Source organism: Henckelia pumila, chromosome 1 (genome assembly GCF_033568475.1).
Source record: "Henckelia pumila isolate YLH828 chromosome 1, ASM3356847v2, whole genome shotgun sequence".
In the NCBI taxonomy this organism is placed as follows: Eukaryota; Viridiplantae; Streptophyta; class Magnoliopsida; order Lamiales; family Gesneriaceae; genus Henckelia; species Henckelia pumila.
Window position 1 is genome coordinate 171,024,747 of NC_133120.1, and position 19,233 is coordinate 171,043,979.

The 19,233-nt window shown below is 36.7% G+C and overlaps 1 protein-coding gene across 1 annotated transcript; it reads left to right on the plus strand.

Annotated features, from left to right (window-relative positions):
* The first annotated feature begins 7,190 nt into the window (after positions 1 to 7,190).
* On the plus strand, positions 7,191 to 11,179 carry LOC140874782 (protein DJ-1 homolog A-like). The gene is made up of 8 exons (XM_073278175.1): positions 7,191 to 7,371; positions 7,469 to 7,669; positions 8,274 to 8,423; positions 8,532 to 8,711; positions 9,518 to 9,598; positions 10,063 to 10,263; positions 10,345 to 10,485; positions 10,717 to 11,179. Exons 1-8 carry the CDS (start codon positions 7,213 to 7,215, stop codon positions 10,921 to 10,923), a joined length of 1,320 nt encoding a protein of 439 aa, XP_073134276.1. The 5' UTR covers positions 7,191 to 7,212; the 3' UTR covers positions 10,924 to 11,179.
* Positions 11,180 to 19,233: the final 8,054 nt, after the last annotated feature.

Consider the following 19,233-nt stretch of genomic DNA (forward strand, 5'->3'; position numbering starts at 1 on the left):
TTTTATGTCAAATAAGCATATATTATGAAGTAATATTTTTCACACAAAAACTAATACTTTTAGCATAAAAACTAATATTTTTTTACCCAAACAGTAGTAATTTTTTTATTTCGAATAAGCAAATATTAAAAGGTAATATTTTTAACATAAAACGTAATACTTTTAGCACAAAAACCAATACTTTAAACCCAGAAAAGTAATACTTTTTTTATATATAAAACTAATATTTTATATAAAACTAATATTTTTTGATCAAAAAATAATACTTTTTATGTCAAATAAACAAATATTACAATACAATACTTTTGACATAAAACTAATACGTTTAACATAAAAAGTAATACTTCACATGCAAATAAGGATACGATAGAAATAATACTTTTGACATAAAAACTAATATGTTTAACTAAAAAATTAATACCTTTGACATAAAAATATTAATTTATACTTTTGACCAAAAAATAATACTTTTTAATTCAAATAAACATAACTTAGAAATAATAATTTTGACATAAAAATTAATTTTATTAATCAAAAAAGTAATATTTTTGACATAAAAAATATTATTTAATAATATTTTTGTATGTCAAATAAGCGTATATTAGAAGTAATACTTTGAACATAAAATCCAATACTTTTGACATAAAGAGTAATACTTTTGACCAAAAAAAAAGAATTTCTATGTTAAATAAACAAACGTGAAAAGTAATAATTTAGTCCTAAAAAAGTAATATAAAAAGTAATACTTATAACATAAAAACTAATATTTTTATGTCCAAATATTCGGGATCCCGTCGGATAGGGACATGAAATCTCGAATTTTTTTTTCATTTTTAAGATTTCGTTCAAAGATAGAATATGTATGATTATTATGTTGTGTTTTACTCAAGATTCTACGCATATTAACATTTGATACTTTGAGTGCAACGTCGATTTATGAGAAGCATCTTGGTTTTCAACCACCTCCAAAAACCTTTGATAAAAATTAAAAACTAAACGTAAGAGGAGAAAAGATTCACATTATCGTCAGCAGGTAGCCACAGCAGCATGCCTCTAACTATAAGAAAGGTCTCGCATATGGGCATGTATGGCAGTTTTACAAAACATCAAAATTATCAAATCCAAAAGAAAGTTTTAACTGGTGAGATCAGTGAAGTTTAAAGGCATTCAGTCACCGTGAAAATGTATCTTTAAACCAAGATAAGCCAAATACATGAAAAAGAGCACAAGGGACAACAACCAAAACAAGAATCCTTGTCCAAAAATCCGACCAAACCTCCTCCCTCGACGATAAGCCCGTGACTTTTGCTCACTTTGATCCAGAGACTTACTGACCACACCAGCAATGCCTCTTCTCTCAGGTAGCAATTCAGTGTTCTTAAAATAAGCCATCAATACATGCCTCCCACAACTCAATTATAAACCTGCTCATCTGCTTTAATGAATAAAGGATGGTTCCTATAAGCTTCGCGTATAAGTTATTAGAGTTTGATCTACACACACATCATAAAAAACGCACTAACATATTTAAATCATGCAAGCTTGATTCGATCTTTTGAGCTTAAATTCTCAGAAGAGAAACGTTTTCCACTTCAAGCAGCCTATAAACAAACCGATTGAATAGCTAATAATAGCAGCTAAAACAGTCGTGTGATCTGCAATTAGCAACTAAAACATTTTATATTCATCATAGCAGCACGTAAAATCCAAAATACATACACATCATGAGTACATAGTATATACAAAAACAACATAGAACTGCGAACAAATGCTTAGTTGATTTGGTGAACTAAATCTACTGAACGGACAATTAACAAGAAAAGTACAATATCCTCCTTAAATTTGCTTCGGAATAAAGCAAGACCATATCTATAACATGAAGCATAGCCAACATGCCTACAGAGCAATAACCAAAAACCCCCGAAGTTGTTAGTTTATGTAATAATCATACAAGATATATTATGCCAAACAGAAGGGCCAAAGTTTCGAGATTTACGGAAAATGAGGCGGCTAATTACGATCTCGAAATTACAAGCATTGTTGCCAGCGGATTCGAGCTCAAGACGCAAATCAAGGGACTCACTATTTCTTCTTAATTTTTTTGTTTCCTTTATTAATTTGCTTTAGTTTCAATGCATCGTTTTTTGGTATAATTATATATTCTTGTAAGAAATAATAGATGCCAGCCTCAAAAGTTCTCAAGAAAACATGCAATTACATCAAGAAACTGGAGAGAGAGGTGGACTATTTAAGTGACAAACTTTTCAAGATTCTGGCTTCTCAAGACATCACGAACCTTGATGCCAATGCCATTAGAACCCTTCTCCAGCAATAAGTCCAAATAAAAAAAAAATTCCCCAAAAAGGAAGGCTATGTTTAAATAAAATGACACTTCCAAATATACAATTGCAGCATGAAACAATCAATCAATTCAGCTCTCACTTTGCCACAACAGAAAAATAGCCCGGAGCTCAAGCAACAAAGCTGCATATTTAGGCCAGATACACAGTTACAAAACCCAACAAGGATAAGGAATGAGAATTGTATTTGATTTATTAGAAAGCCCAACACATAAAGTGAACAAGTTTGCTCAAGCCAATGGGATAACAAGGTAACAAAAGCAAAAGCTCCAGTGTTCCATGAAGTTTTAGCTTAACTTGTTCATCATATCGGTTCCAGACCAAATAATCATGCCTTGCTGCTAATACCACAAAATCTAATTTCAAGTTTCCCATGGGTAAATAATTCGCAAAAAAGTGTCAAATTTATAGCAACAAGTCCCAAGATGAAACTTTCTGGCTCACCAATGTGTCTCCGTTAAAGACAGCATGATCATCTCCCTCTTTGCCTGCGACAAAGTAACTGATATGATCCTTTGTATGGCTGAAATCCAAACAAAGAAATACAATGGCTAAAGAGATCAACAAAGACTCGATAATAAATTAAATTTCTCAGGGATCTTGCCGATTTCAGATTTTTTTAAAACAGGAAATTTAGACCTCAATATAGTAGCAATCTTCGCGATCTTCGTTCTTCAATGTAGCCAAAGATTTCAGATGGATGAAAGCGATTGAGAAGCTGGAAAAATAGCAGCGATCTTGTCGATTGAAAGTAGGCGAATGCGGAATCTCAAAAACAAGAAGGCCAATACGAAAAATTGGGAGAAAATAGAGTCAAGACTGAGAATTGAATCTCACGGGTTAAAAAATGGGTTAATCCGACCCGAATCCGTTGCACGAACATGACCCGTAAAACAGTCTCATACAAGTGTTTGCCTAATTCTGTTAGTTAAATTTAGTCCATTGTCTCAAATTTTTTCTTAATTCTCAACATTTAGTCTATATTTACTTGGAAAATTTTTCAAAACTTCAAGTTTATTGAAAAAGAAGTAATTCAATCTATTGATTAATATTCTAAATGCGACTTCATAAAATTTTATTTCTCTACAATTTTTTTTAAACAGTTTTGTTTTACCTTTCTTATACCATTTTTTTAATCTTGCATGTTAAAAAAATATGAAGAAATTTTAATACATTTCTTTGAAAACTTCTTTCTTTTTTTGCATGTACTATACATTGAAAATCAAAAGTAATTTTCGATGGAACATTCGTTTTGAATTATGAGATTTCATGATTAAAAACTTTACTATTGTTTTATGTCATTTATTTTTTTAATGATTTGGAATTTTCGATTGTATTTTTTTATTTGTAAAACAATCTTTATGATTTCATGCCGCAGTACACAAAAAATATTATAAGTTCATTAAATATTTCTATATCAACTTATATTTTTTGGTGTTATTGTATTCATAATGTATTTTTTATCTACTTGATGATCATTTTTCTTTATAAAAAAAACTGCTAAACCGTCCAAAACCGCCTGAAACCGTCCCAAACCACATATCTAAATTTACATGAAAAACGGCAATTAGAATCTATCTTTGAAACCGAACCGTGCATAGCAATTTGGTTTGAATTTTATAAAAATACCGCACAAACCGCACTGTGATCACCTCTATATAGAAGTGTCAAAATAGGTTATGTTCGTTGTAACACCCGGAATTTTAATACGTAAATTCGCATGCATAATTAGGAGAAATTAATTTTTAAAATAAGGGTTAAATGAATTTATGTGTTATTATGTGATTTATATGCATGATTTAATTTATTTTTTTAAGCATTTAACCCATAATTAGTGATTTTTATGATTTTTAGTATTTTAAATATTTGATCGCGTAGACGGGACCGTGGACGGACGAGATGACAACTTTCCACCCAAATGATTTTATGAGCCTTTTTAGAGCCCTAAAATATTATTTTGAGTTTTATTATCTCAAAATTTTTAGTATTTGATTTTATATAATTTTAGGAGTCCTTTTTATCCAAAATTAGCCAAGATAATGACTTTTAATCACTTTTAAAAATTCCCTTAATTTTAATTTCGGGATTTATGCTTTTACATCAGATTATTATTATTATGAGGACTTTTAAATAAAGTTTTGTTGGTATATTATCTTTATGTTGATTTTTATTATTTATTTAAATCATTATCTATTCTATTTAAACCAAAACAAATCAATTTCTACCCTACACAAATCCTTATCAGCCGACAACTCCCTTAGCTGCCTCCAACCTTTCTCCATCATCTTCTTCACGCCCCACAGCAGATTTCAGCCTCCATAGCCGATTTATTCAAGAAAAATTCGAGTTCTTCGTAGGTCCGTCGTCCCGGAGTCGTTCACGCGGTCTAGCTTCGTTTTAAAAATCAAAGGCATGTCTAAAACTTTTATTTGACCACCATATAAGCTACTATTCATGCATGATATTTTTATTTCAGAATTATTCATGAATATTTCGAATTCTATGGGAGTTTTGGTTGCTTGTTGCATAATTTGGTGGACACATGGTCATACTCACGTTTTTTAACCAACATGGTTCGGTCCAGAGGTTGTGGCTCGGTCAAGGGGTGTCCTAGGGTGCCTAGGGTCGAGCTGGGTCCAGTGGTTCGAGCCATGCATGGCCAGGAGAGGAGCTGGTTCAGAACAGGTCCTAGGGTGCGCAGGTTGAGCGATGTTGGGAGATTGGGTCGTTCTCGGTCCATAAGGCGTTTTTTAGACTGATTCCAGTTGGGTTAGAACCACAAGACATAGGGGAAGGTAATCCAAGTTGTTCTCCGGCCAGTGGTGGCCGGAGCTGGGCGGCCAAACGGTCGGAAGTCCGGCGTCGCGCGCAGGACGCGAGCAGATTAAGGGATAGATGGTTTTGCTTCGTTCTCCTTCGTTAGGGATCGGTTTGGGCTGTTTTTTAGCTTGTTGGAAACGTCTTGAAGAGGGCTAGGGGTAGGTGGTGGTGCTCCGGCCAGGGGACGGCCGGAGCACGGCGGCAGCAGCCCCGGAAAGCTGCTGCTCGCACGGCCGAAGGTAAGGAGAGGAGGGGGGATCGGGTTGGGGGTTCTGGGTGGTTCCGGGTCGGGTCGGGTCAGGGTAGTGGGTCGGGTCAGTAGGGTCTAGGGTCGGGTCAGGTAGGTCCGGGTCCGGGCTAGGTGGGCCGGGCTCGAGTATTTTAATTTTAAAATGTTTAATGTTTTAATGGGTTTTTGGGCCATTTAATTAGAAATAAAATTATTTGGGCTTCCAAATAATTTTATTTGGGCTTTCAAAATTATTTTTAAGTTAGCCCAATGATTTTTATGGGCTCGTAGGCCCACAGGAATTTTTGGGTCAGTCAGTGGATTTTGGGCCAGTCTAGAGTTTTATTGGGCTTAAGTTAAGTAATTAGGCTTAAATATTTTATTTAGGTCAAGTTAAGTTTAATTAAGTTATTTGAGCTAAAATATGATTATTGGATTTTATTTAAGTTTAATGAGCTTAGAGTGAGTGACCAGCAGTCTGGACCAACCCATAAAAATAAACTAAGTCCGGAATATATATTTAATTATTTTTATGCATGAAGTCTATTTTAAGTAAAAGTATATTTATTATTAAAATTAATTAAATATATATTACGGACACATTTTAAGTGCATGCATACATGAAATATTTTATGATGTGTTTATGATTAAGATTTGAGCATGAAAAATATTTTATGGAAATTGAAGTGATGTGACAGCATAGAAGTGGTTTTACCACTGACACAGAGGTAGTTCTACTACCGGCATAGAAGTGGTTTTACCACTGACACAGAGGTAGTTCTACTACCGGCATAGAAGTGGTTTTACCACTGGCACAGAGGTAGTTTACTACCAGCATAGAGGTGGATTTATCCACCGCCACGTACGATGGTTCTTTAGACTGATCAGTCGGCACAGTTATTAGTCACATTCATGGATATGACCATACACAGTTTTTATGTTTATGACATGCTCAATTATGTTATGTATGATGAAGAAAATTATGTTATGTATGATTAGTTATGATGTATGTACGACTAATGATGAATAATTTTTATGATGCATTTATTTTAAGATCATGCATGCATGTCCACGTAAGTTATATGTATTAGTATGATTATGTGATGCATTATTTTAAACCTCGTTATCAAGGATTAGACATGTTGAGCCTCTAGGCTCACTACGCTTATATGGTGCAGGTGAGTATGATGATGTCTATGTAGCTCCTACCGGTGGCGAGGACGTATGAGCGAGCATGGCAGTGGACCCCGTGACCGTCGCAGTTATTTAGATTATTGCATTGAGTTTTGAAACATGATTTATTTTATTATTGTTTCCGCGTATGAGATTTTTCAGCAGTATTGTTTATTATTTTAAATTGATGCATGAAACATTTTTAAGGATTTATTTATTTAATATTTTTTTTAGGTTACTTAAGAAAAATATGTTATTTTTATATACATATATGTATGGGCGTATATGTATAGTATATAGCATAAAAAAAAAAGTTTTTCCGCATTTATTAGTAGTTGGGCGTTTCATTCGTCGAGTTAACCTGTCCCGCCATATACAATAGGTAAGTTGGATTAACAATTTTCCAACACATCTAAAAAATGAGACGCACCGTGTAATAGTGAATTACGGGTTAATCAGTCGAAACCCGTTAAATTACATATAATTACCGCTTTACCGGTCCGTTTTGACACTCTTACTCGTGGAGACGGTATCAATGTTAATATTTTATTCCCTAATTTTATTCTCTTCTACTCTTCACACACGTTGCTTGTGCATTTCGGTCAGTTGCAATTTGCAAACATATTGGCAATGGCGGCTTCACAAATACGCCACCTCACAACTCTGTCCCCCTATTTATCTCATCTCGCGAAACAGCCCCATAATTTATCATATTTACGCTTTCTCCCCATTTGTCACAGTCGAACCAAGAGCTTCTCACACTCGACAATGGCTTCCGCTGCTAAAAAGGTGAGAAATTTTCCACCATTCGAATTTTTGTGTTGTGTTTCACTCGAAGGTTACCAATGAATCGTATTTTCTCCGGATTTCTTATTGTTTCGTGTAGGTGTTGGTGCCGGTGGCCAATGGAACGGAGCCTCTGGAGGCGGTGGTGATGATAGATGTGCTGCGAAGAGCCGGCGCAGATGTGACGGTGGCTTCGGTGGAGAAGCAGCTACTCGTTGATGCTTGCCACGGAGTTAAAATTGTCGCCGATGCTCTCATTTCGGATTGTCATGACACTGCTTTTGATCTGATATCTCTTCCCGTACGCTGTTATTTTTCTGCTCTTTTTTGCTATGTGTGTAGTCGAGCTTGCTAACTAGGAAACAATCATCTTGTCCAAGTTCTAACATCTATTCGTGCCGTGTTTCCATTTCATTGTTTTTTCTGTTGATCTGTTTTGAAGATCCAAATTATGGTGGAATGAGTGTATTGGCCGATGAATATCTGATTTGCTAAATGATAATGATGCTTTACGGATTGAAGGAGCGTAAATAAGTATATTAGCAAATGAGGGGCAGAATAGTAGGTGGTTACGTGGTTACTACTTACAAATACATGTAGGAATTCTTTGTTCAAATTTTAGAGACATGAAGATGGACGATTCTTAGGTACCATAGTTGGTCGTGGTAATAAGACAAAAATCTATAAATAAACACTGCGTTCAGGAAATTGCTTCACTTGCATTTTGAGGGAAAACGTTTCAAATTTATTCTTCTATATACATTTTAGTTGCGGGTGGTGAAATAGAATGGTGTTAGATATCTATGTGTGTTTTCCTCTATTTCTCATTGGTTTGCAGCAGCCTTTTATTTTCACCATAACTTGATTAATCTGTTTTCTGAGATTTATCAATGATATCACAATAGGGAGGAATGCCTGGTGCAGCCACTCTCAGGGATAGCAAAACTTTGAAAAGCTTGGTCGAAAAGCAGTCTGAAGAAGGCCGGCCATATGCTGCAATATGTGCTGCTCCTGCTGTCGCATTAGGGTCGTGGGGGATGCTGAAGGAGTTGAAGGTATTAAAATATCAGATACTATATCTGTTGTTATACTTGTACAGTTTATGTGGAAAACTGCTGTTAGCTATAGCTTCTAAGGATTGAAACTCTTTATTCGTTTGTCAGGCAACTTGCTATCCATCATTTATGGATCAATTATCATCCAAAATTGCTGTTGAATCCAGAGTGCAGCAAGATGGCAAAGTGGTGACTAGTCGTGGACCTGGAACTGCATTCGAGTATGCTGTTGTGCTGGTTGAACTGTTATATGGGAAGGAAAAGGCTGATGAAGTTTCAAAGCCTCTGGTATTGCTACTTTCCCTTGTGATCTATGCTATGGAAAAGGTTGACCGATGAATAATTGGGTTGTAAATCACCTAGGAGAATAAGTTGTAGGCTTCTATTACTGATACAGAAAGTGCTTGTTTTAACTGTCCAGTACAATGTGTTGCAACTGTTGATGGGTTGTAAAATATATGGTGGTCATCCAAAGATATTTATATATGTTTGGCACTTCGGATAGTGCTATTTGGTTTTCTATCTAGGCTGTGGTGTTAAGTTGATCCTGCTTAAGAAATTCTTTTGCCAACCCCAGGCGTGTCTCTATGTCTTTTGATGGTTTGTTAACTGGTCATAGTACATTTTTCTGGCTCTGTGGGATATGCTAGCTGTAAGGAGTTGCTGCAGCAAACAATGCTTTTGACGAGCGAAAATTTATATGCCTACTGGGCTGCAGTAAACAATGCCAATTCACAAGTCACTAATTTTTAATGTAAAACTTGTCATAATATGCCTTCATTTCAATCGAATGCTTTGTATTACGTAGTTGTAAATTGTATTTCATTTTTTTTTATTCCACATTATATCTCATTTTTAAGTTATGCTGTATTTGGCCAAATTCTTTTACTTGAGCAATAAGCTTGTTGTACACGTATTTATAATTTTTTTTTTTTTTTTTTAACTGATTGCTTCTACTTTTCCATTTAAAAGGGAATTTATAGTGAAGAATGTAAATCTGGACACTTTTCTATTTCTTTTATTTTCTTTTTTATGAATTCTTTTGCATCGGAAGGTCCAAAGCTAAACAGGCACAATCTCATTTTTCTATCCAGGTATTGCCTAGCAATCATGGGGATGAGTACACTTCCACAGAGCTAAATTCAGTCAAATGGACATTTAGTAATTCTCCCAAGGTAAGCTAATATTGCATTTTAGCTTGTATATTTTACATATATCCCATGGGTCTATCTATTTGTTTGGAAAGAGATTTGCGATTCCGTAAGTAACTCAGTGAGTGCTTTCTAAGGCTTGGAAGAAGGAAATGAAATACGAACAACCGCATAAAATACAATATCGCATTGTGATTCTGCAGCTTACTGGTTAAGTTAGTTGCAACTGGGTTTTTAAAACCCTCATATATGTTGTATCTTGGATGAGGCCATGAGATGACATGCTATTCATCTTTGTGAATAATGTAATTTACTCTTTTCTTCTCTCTTTTGAATCACTTTTGATTGGAGATAAGGGGATTGGAAGAAATGTTAAGAGAGAGACATTTTGAGAGGATCCAAAGGAAAAACTGGAGTCACAACTTACTACGTAGTCTGTCTAATAGAAATTTATTTTGGGTGTCATAATTTTTTGATTTCCCTAACAGGTTCTTGTACCCATTGCTAATGGAACTGAGGAGATGGAAGCTGTTATTATAGTTGATGTACTTCGACGAGCAAAAGCTGAAGTGGTGTTGGCGTCTGTTGAAGACAAACTGGAAATATTGGCTTCGAGGAATGTTAAACTAGTTGCTGATTCACTTTTGGATGAAGTCATCACTCATTCATATGACCTCGTTGTTTTACCAGTAAGTCGGCCGTTAAACCATATTTATCAGTTTTTATGTTGCAAAGTTGGTGTAAATGTTTTAAATCTGGCATGCAATCAGGGAGGACTTGGTGGTGCTGAATCTTTTGCGAAGTCAGAGAAGCTGGTGAATTTACTGAAGAAGCAGGGAGAATCAAACAAATTTTATGGAGCTATATGCGCATCTCCAGCTTTGGTTCTTGAGCATCACGGTTTGCTGAAGGTAATGTGTGAATCTACTACTTAGGACAGAACCTAGTTGGGGGGGAGTTTTCGGCAGTTACGGCTGCTCCTTTTTTTTAAAAAAAAGGTTTTATGCTGGAATTTCTGTGTCATTTTCCAATCGATTAATTCAGGGTTCGCGGTAGGCTTTCGTGGCAATATAGACTCTCCTAAAATAGTTTGTGTAGTTCGAGTTAATTTCCTTTATAAATCTTGGCTGGATGTCTCTCAGGGTAAGAAGGCTACCGCTTTTCCGGCTCTGTGCAACAAATTATCGGACCCGAGTGAAATCGAAAACCGGGTGGTGATTGATGGAAATCTGATCACTAGCCGAGGACCTGGGACTACGATGGAGTTTTCGTTGGCTATTGCGGAAAAGTTTTTCGGAAGAGATAAAGCCCTCGAGGTCGCGAAAACTATGCTGTTTGTGCAGCACTAGGGCATAGATTTGGCCGGTTGTGGCTTATGTTTTGTGAAGTGTGGCGTAAAGGGTAAACTATTTTACTGAGACTAGTTCCAAGTCATCAACCAGAATTAAAAAAACTGATGTGTTTATATTACTTTCAGAGTGAAAGGCTCGAGAGTGGGAAATTTGGTGTATAGATTAAAGTTGAAAATTTCAAATTTGGGGTGATAAGGAACATAAAAATCTTGCGAAGACTTCTAATTGCGTAGTGAATGTTGTTTTGGTCTGACTACATTGCCAAATTTCTTAAATCCAATAAAAAGATGTGATAAAATAAGATATTTTTCTAATGATACATATTTCTTGAATTTTCACACACGTGATATTACCGTTTTCATGACCATAGTGTTGGGAGTGAAGCATATTTGACTCCATCCATAACTTGACGATCGATAAATCTTTTGCTCATGTTTGTCTTTTAGATTGACTATGTTCGATCATGGTTGGTTGGAGGATCCAAAGGTTCAGATTTGTTTGGGATCACCGACGGTTGATTTTCAAATATATTGTGATCATCGGATGTAATATGCAAGGAAACTTTGATGATTGACGGATTTTGTTATCCTTATGATTGACAGTTATGTGGATCAATATTGTTAATTTATTTTGCTTTTAATAAAAACCAACTTTATAAAAAGTGTTAGGCGGTAGATGGAGTCGGCTTACCGTCTAGAGCGTAAGTGTTTAGGCGGTCGCTTAGACGTTTTTTTTTAAAAAAATTATGTAAAATATTTTAAAATATATAAAATTATTCAAAATATGCATAAATCTGTTCAAAATTTTTCATTAATATTTTTTAAATCATGCTTATTAATGTGAAATTATTTTTATGTGCATATTTGAATAAAATATACATATATTTATTCAACCATTTTTTAAAAAAATTATTAATATTTTAAAAACAAATATCGAACCGTCTAGGCTATTTGTTACACGTTTAAGAGACGCTCGGATCATTTAGATATCCAATGTTTTAAGCACCGCTTGGAACGACGATTTTTTAAAAATCGAGGCGATATCCAATGTTTCAAGCACCACTTGGAACGACCATTTTTTAAAAATCGAGGTGATGAGTGATCGCTCACTACCTAAACGGTCCTAAACGGCCTTTAGAACAATGAAAAAACATTGCATCCTACTTCTCTCCGCAAGAAAACGATCTTATATTTTGCTTAGTCGAGGACCAAAATCTTGTTCGATCATGAACTACATGCAAATAGATACAATTAATGGGAGAATAATAATCACGTGAAGAATGATTAATTAAAATGTATTATTTACAGTGTTGAATAATTGAAGATATTTGAAATGATTTTACAAAATGAAACAATCATTATTCCTCGACTATATCATTTTTTTATTTTTATTTTTGTAATCAGCTTGCAATTTATAAAAACCAGGTATGCCATATTGAAAAAGTACTTATCAACGGTTTTATAAATAATGGCAGAGCCAATATAACAACTGTAAGAGCAAGCTCAACCGAACCAAATCCTCTCCCAATCGGTTGCAACAGAAGATCAGATACTTAAATTTATGTTTGTATTTTCCCTTGTATATAGGATTCCTGTCAACGGAAACAACACTATAAATGATGTAACATGTACTCTAATTCATATAATACACATATATTCTGCTGCTCGTCTCTTTATGGTATCAGGCCAGTAGTCTCCAACGAGCTTACAAATGTCTTCTGAATCCAATATTGTCAATATTTCTTCAACCAATCTTATTATTATTAATGCAGCAGCTCAACTTCCTCTGAAACTCACCAAAGTAAATTATTTCTCATGGCGAGCTCAGTTCAACTCTCTATTTTTTGGGTTGGATCTCCTTGACTACCTCGACGGGACTTTACCTTACCCAGCTGAAACCGTGAATAAAGATGGCACACTACTCCAAATTCGAGCTATCTTCAATGGCATCGTCAAGATCAGTTAATTCTTCATGCCATCTTAGCCTCATTGTAAGAGTGGGTGCCCAGTGAGCCAACTGTGTGGCTATGGGCTTTGATGACTCTTTGTATAAACAATCTTTTGTTTAATATTATTTAAACTTTTATGGCAATGACTTTATATTACTTCATATTGTTATATTGTGATATACTATTGTTGTTTTGATAAAGACCTTGAATATACTATAGTGTATGTAAGATGTGGTAGAACATGGAGATGTCTATCATGAAATACATCTTATAGTCACTGTATATTCTAAAAAACCGTTCCTAGTCGATTGAGCCGTCCGATAATAAGGATAAGGATCGCTCGAGTTTGAGACTAGCATTTGCGATGCGGAGTACCACGTTTCATTGGTAGGGAACATGGAGATGTTCGAAGCATGCAAATGGATATTCATAGGATGAATAATCGAACTACCCTATCCGGACTTTCCAAGTGGTTATCACTTATCGAGTGGATAAAGTCCGCGGTTTTGGTTGTACACCATTAGTCCTTACGACTTGAAACATCATGGAGACTCTATATGCTAGTGCTGTGCTTTGACTCGTTTACCGACTCTATGGGGGTCATCAGGTGTCGAGATTGGGTACAGTTACGACACATATAGGAGTCAATGCATTGTTGTCAAGGATTCACCACATACTTGCGAGTGTGGATATCCTATGCGATCTGAGGAGATATTAGTGTGACAAATCTCTGGCCAGAGTACTTGATGTGATTTAAGAAATGGTTTCTTAGTAGCACATGCGATGTCACTAATTTGATCTTCAAGATGCATTGCATAGTTATCGAATCTTGAGCGACTCTCGATATACCAATGGTTGTTGATTCGATCGGGATATATGGATGAAGGGACCGTACTGTACGCTAACCAAAATCTACTGGTTCTTGTAGGCACTATCAGTGATACCTAGGGAATCATGGGGCGATGTTGCTAGGCGCTTTACCATGATTCGTTGGGCAAGTCGGAAAGTGTTGTTCCGAGTCACAAGGAGTTGTGAGCCCACGGCTAGCTGTATCCCTGAACCATTGAGGGTCACACAGTGTAATGGAGTTTTAATCCCCGTTGAGATAGTTAAATTTAAAGAGTTAAATTTAATGAACTAAGGAGTTGGACTTCTTAAATAAGAGTAAGGGAGTAGGATTTCCTAAAATGACATAGGGATGGACATTTTAGGAAACCACTGAATTCGGATTCAGGAAAATTTATTTTGACTTTAAAATGTGCAGAAATGGTTTCTGTGCACATTGGTAAAATCGGTTTATCAATCGGAGTCACGATGAATTTTATATTAATTTCTGAACGAGCGGGCTTTGCTTGTCGGGCCCTAGCTTATGACTAATGGGCCCTAAGGTGTTAGTGGCCTGCATTATAAATAAGTTATTGCAGTACAGAAATTAGACACAACAGGTCATTATTTTGAGAGCAAAATTTCGAAAACCCTAGCCCCTATTCTCTCTCAATTCGGCCGATCACCCTCCCACTCTGTCAGAGAAATTTCGGTCTGTGATTTTGAATCGCAGTCAGGAATAACGAATCAGATTCGTTTAATCTCTTCGCAGAAAAACTTCTGATAGATTTTCTAGTGCAATCTATCAGAGGGATTTAAACCCCATTCGTGGACCTGATTGAAGGAGTTCATCAGTTCCTGGGAGATACAAGAAGCGCAGAGAAATCTGTGTGGTGTCCAATAATCTCGCTGCGAGATTGAAGGTAAAATTTAATAATTGTTATTTAATTTTACACACACTTATAATTTAATCGTTAAACGGTTGATACCCACACTATGGAATTGTTCCATAATAAAATTTTTAAACTTCCGCTGCACCGGGTATCAATCGTGATTGATCTGAACGCCAGTTTTTTTCCAACAGTGGTATCAGAGCCAGGTTGCTCAGATCAAACGATTGAATTAATCAATTGTACAAAATTTTTGAGTCTCGGTTTTTGAAACAAAATAAATATTTTTAAATAAAATTTTTTTTTTCGGGGCAAAACCCGGGCAGCGATTGGATCGCTGCCCGGAGGGGGCGGCGATGGTCGCTGCCCCCGGGGGAGGCGCACGGCGCCGCCCAAAGGGGGCGCACGGCGCCGCCCAGGGCAGCGCTGTGCGCTGCCCAGCGCAGCGCTGGGCGCTGCGCAGGGCAGCGCTCGGCGCTGCCCAGGGCGGCGCCGACCAGGCGCCGCCAGGGCAGCGATAGTCGCTGCCCTAAGGGGGCAGCCGGGCTGCCCCCGGCCCGCGCCCCGGGTGCGGGCCGGCCCGGGAGTGTCCCGCGCGGCCCGCGGGAAAAATTATATTTTTATTAAAAATTAATTTTAATATGTTAAAATTTTATTTTTGGTCCGGTCAAAAATTGTTTTTGATTGGTTCACGAGATTTCGGATCGAATTGTTCGAGTCCGTAATTTTTAAAATTGATTTTGGATAAATTTGAATTTTTGGAAAATTTTAATGTTTTATCCGTAAATTGAATTTTGAAATCAATTATTTTGGTACAATTGATGATAAGATATGATCTTATGATATATTGAGTAAAATATGATTTTATTTGTAAAATTGGATTTTATAGATAAAATATGATTTTATTTGATATAGAGATAAAATATGATTTTATATGTGAAATGAGATTTTATATATAAAATATGATTTTATCTTGTTTAAATTTGAATTGCCACTGCATGTTATCCAATAAATTAATTTTGAATTAAATGTTATTGGATAAGGATGATCGATTGCCATGACCAATTTTGTAGGTGTATGTTAGGAATTTACATTTTGTTTTTATTGTTGTTGGTTTTATTAATGGGGCCTGGTTTATGGCCCGATATGAATGTCATATGTAATAAAAGTGGGCTTGGTTTATAGCCCGTTCCCACCCCTAAAAATGTATCCCCTACTTGTCATTGTTATTTATTGTAAATGCATTAGATTTAGTGGGAGATCAAGATTTGAAGATGGTGGGCCCAGCAGACAATAAAGACTGAAGAAATGTAAATTGGAAGCACATGTAATAGGATTGCATTGCATACTGCATATTACCTAGGATTGGACTAAGACCCGTGATTGGCAACCACGGGTCAATTAGAAATGGAATCGATCATCCTATATAATATTTGATATTATGATTGTATGCATGTTTAGACATAATTGCGTGAATCCGGCAAGCATGCAATAAATTAAATATGATGAGACAAATATTTTTATAATTAAAAATCCCTAATTTTAAATATGATTTAAAATTTATATCAAGATAAATAAAGGAAATTTAAATTTGTTTAAATGTTCCCACCTTCCATCAACGGTCAATGTATGTGATGCTACCCGCGGATACGGTCCGGCTCATATTATTGGGGGGGCCCGTCCGTCGGAAAGCTGTACATTGGATCGACAAATGTTGTAAGTTGGGTGGAACTCCCATGGGATCGGCTCATATTATTGGGGGATCCACATGGCGACCGTCCATCACAACTTAATATTGATGGGTCATCTTGACATGTCACTTTAAACGGCGTCATATTATTGGGCCCTTATTGGACATGAGGTAAACACATGGGGGTTGCTTTGGAAGCAATTGGGCTCTACCTTTTGAGAATTATGGTTGGCTGATATTATTCGGGACCATAAGTTTGTCAATTGGACTCCATGTTCTCACTAAGGAAAAAGTTTCCCGTTTTCACTAGAGGGTGGTGAAATCGTTAAAATAGTGGGAGTGAGATTCATAAAATTAAATTCGCCTATTTTATGTCTTAGTAAATTGTTAAACAATCATTGATATATGTCTGTTTTTCTTTTCAGTATTTCATACAATGAATTCGCGAAATCCATTATTCTCGATCCTCGAACAAAACAAGTTGACTGGCGCCAACTATACGAAATGGTTCCGGAAGTTGAAGATTGTCTTAACTTCGGAGAAAATGCTCTACGTGTTAGAGAAAGCACCTCCGAAGGAAGCACCAGCTGACATAAGTCCGGAGGAATTGGCCAAACTTGATGCATGGTGTGACCATGACATCAAGACCAAATGCTATATGCAAGCCTCGATGTCTGATGAACTCCAGAGGCGATTTGAGGACACGATGAATGCTGCTGACATTCATGCGCAACTCAAGGAACTTTTTGGGGCTCAGTCGAGGGCTGAAAGGTTCGCTACTGTTAAGGAGTTGATGACGTGCCGCATGCGTGAAGGGATTTCGGTCCGTGATCATGGGGTACGAGTGATTTGGCTCATACAGAAGTTGGCGACCCTAGATTTGGTGTTGGAGCATGAACTCAATGTGGATTTATTGCTTCTGTCTCTTCCTTCTTCATTTGATGGATTTGTGATAAATTTTAATATGAACAAGATAGAGGCCACCCTAGAAGAGATGGTCAATATGCTCGTTACATATGAATCCACACTTAAGAAGGATAAGCCAGCTTTCTTGGTGGGCTCCTCATCTTCTGCTAAGAAGGGGCCAAGTATGAAGGGCAAGAAACGTTCTACCCCACCCAAGAAAGTCGAGCCTGAGAAGAAGCAAAAGACAAAGGCTTCAAACAATGGAAAATCAAAGGATGTTTGCCATTACTGCAAGAAGCCGGGTCATTGGAAGCGCAACTGCAAGGAATATCTTGAGCAGTTGGGAACTGCAAAGGGTATGTTCTATATTGAAATAAACATGTCACTTAATACAACTTCTTGGGTATTGGATACCGGATGTGGATCTCACATTTGCAATGATTTGCAGGTGATGACAAGAAGTCGCAGGCTTAGAATGGGCGAGACCCAGCTGAGGCTCGGGAATGGTTCCAGAGTTGAAGCTACGGCCATTGGAGATGTTTGTTTGACTTTGCAGAACGGTTTTAAATTATTGTTAAGAGATGTTTTATTTGTGCCAGATTTAATTAAAAACATTATTTCTATTTCTATGCTTGATAGAGATGGTTATTCTTGCAATTTTGTGAATGAGATTTGCAATATTTACAAGAATGAATGTTTAATTGGAAATGGACAACTTGAAAACGATCTATACAACTTAAAACTAAAAGACGTTCCAGTGAATTATGTTGATAAACCGGCGACAACAAACAAAAGGAAAATCGATAGTCAAAACCCGGCAAACCTTTGGCATGCTAGGCTAGGTCATATTTCCTCAAGGAGGATGAACAAGCTAGTGGGAGAGGGCATGTTTGATATGTCTGATATTAATTCTCTACCTACTTGTGAATCCTGCCTAAAAGGTAAAATGACTAAATCTCCTTTTAAGGGGAAACCTGAGCGTAGTCAGAATCTGTTGGATTTGATCCATACAGATGTTTGTGGTCCATTTAGAGTAGGGACTCAACATGGCCACACCTACTTCATTACCTTTACTGATGATTATTCAAGGTATGGGTATTTATATTTAATAAAATATAAGTCTGAAGCATTTGAAAAGTTCAAAGAATTCAAGGCTGAAGTAGAAAACAAGCTAGGTAAAAGTATTAAAGCACTTCGATCGGATCGAGGTGGAGAATACTTGAGTACCGAGTTTTTGGACTATCTGAAAGAGAATGGGATTCTCTCTCAGTGGACTCCTCCTATGACACCACAGCTTAATGGTGTATCGGAGCGTCGTAATCGAACTTTGTTGGACATGGTTCGATCTATGATGAGCTTCACTGAGCTTCCACCTTCGTTTTGGGGCTATGCGCTTGAAACGGCGGTATTGTTGTTGAACAACGTCCACACTAAAGCAGTGGACAAAACACCATACGAGTTATGGAATGGCAAAGCTCCTAAGTATTCGTACTTGAGGATTTGGGGATGTCCTGCTTACGTGAAGCGGACAGTGGGAGATAAGTTGGATAGTCGATCCAGCTTATGTTATTTTGTAGGGTATCCGAAGAATTCAATCGGATATTATTTCTATTATCCTGCTGAAACAAAGGTGTTTGTTTCTAGGAATGCCACCTTCTTGGAGAAGGAGTTCTTATTGGATAAGAAAGGCGAGATGATGGAACTCGAAGAAGTTCGAGAAGAACCCGAAATACAAAATAACGATCCTACACCTCAGGAACCATTGCTGGACACGCCTGCACCTAGAAGATCCGAAAGGACTTCTAGACCTCCAGTTCGATATGGTCTTATTCTTGAAGGGGATCAAGATGAACCCGACATTGAATGTGATCCAAGAAACTTCAAGGAAGCAATTTCTGATGCGGATTCAAATTTATGGCTTGAAGCTATGCAGTCAGAATTGGATTCGATGCATACAAACCAAGTTTGGTCTTTAGTAGATCCTCCTGATGGAATTGTTCCAATAGGGTGTAAATGGATCTACAAAAGAAAGCTTGGGCCTGATGGTA

What these genes read in the sequence shown, in the direction of transcription:
- LOC140874782 (XM_073278175.1), top strand. Translation starts at nt 7,213, where the DNA reads ATGGCGGCTTCACAAATACGCCACCTCACAACTCTGTCCCCCTATTTA. An exon ending in TTGATCTGATATCTCTTCCC is followed by an intron (nt 7,670 to 8,273) that starts GTACGCTGTTAT and finishes ATATCACAATAG; the next exon opens with GGAGGAATGCCTGGTGCAGC. An exon ending in AGCATCACGGTTTGCTGAAG is followed by an intron (nt 10,486 to 10,716) that starts GTAATGTGTGAA and finishes GATGTCTCTCAG; the next exon opens with GGTAAGAAGGCTACCGCTTT.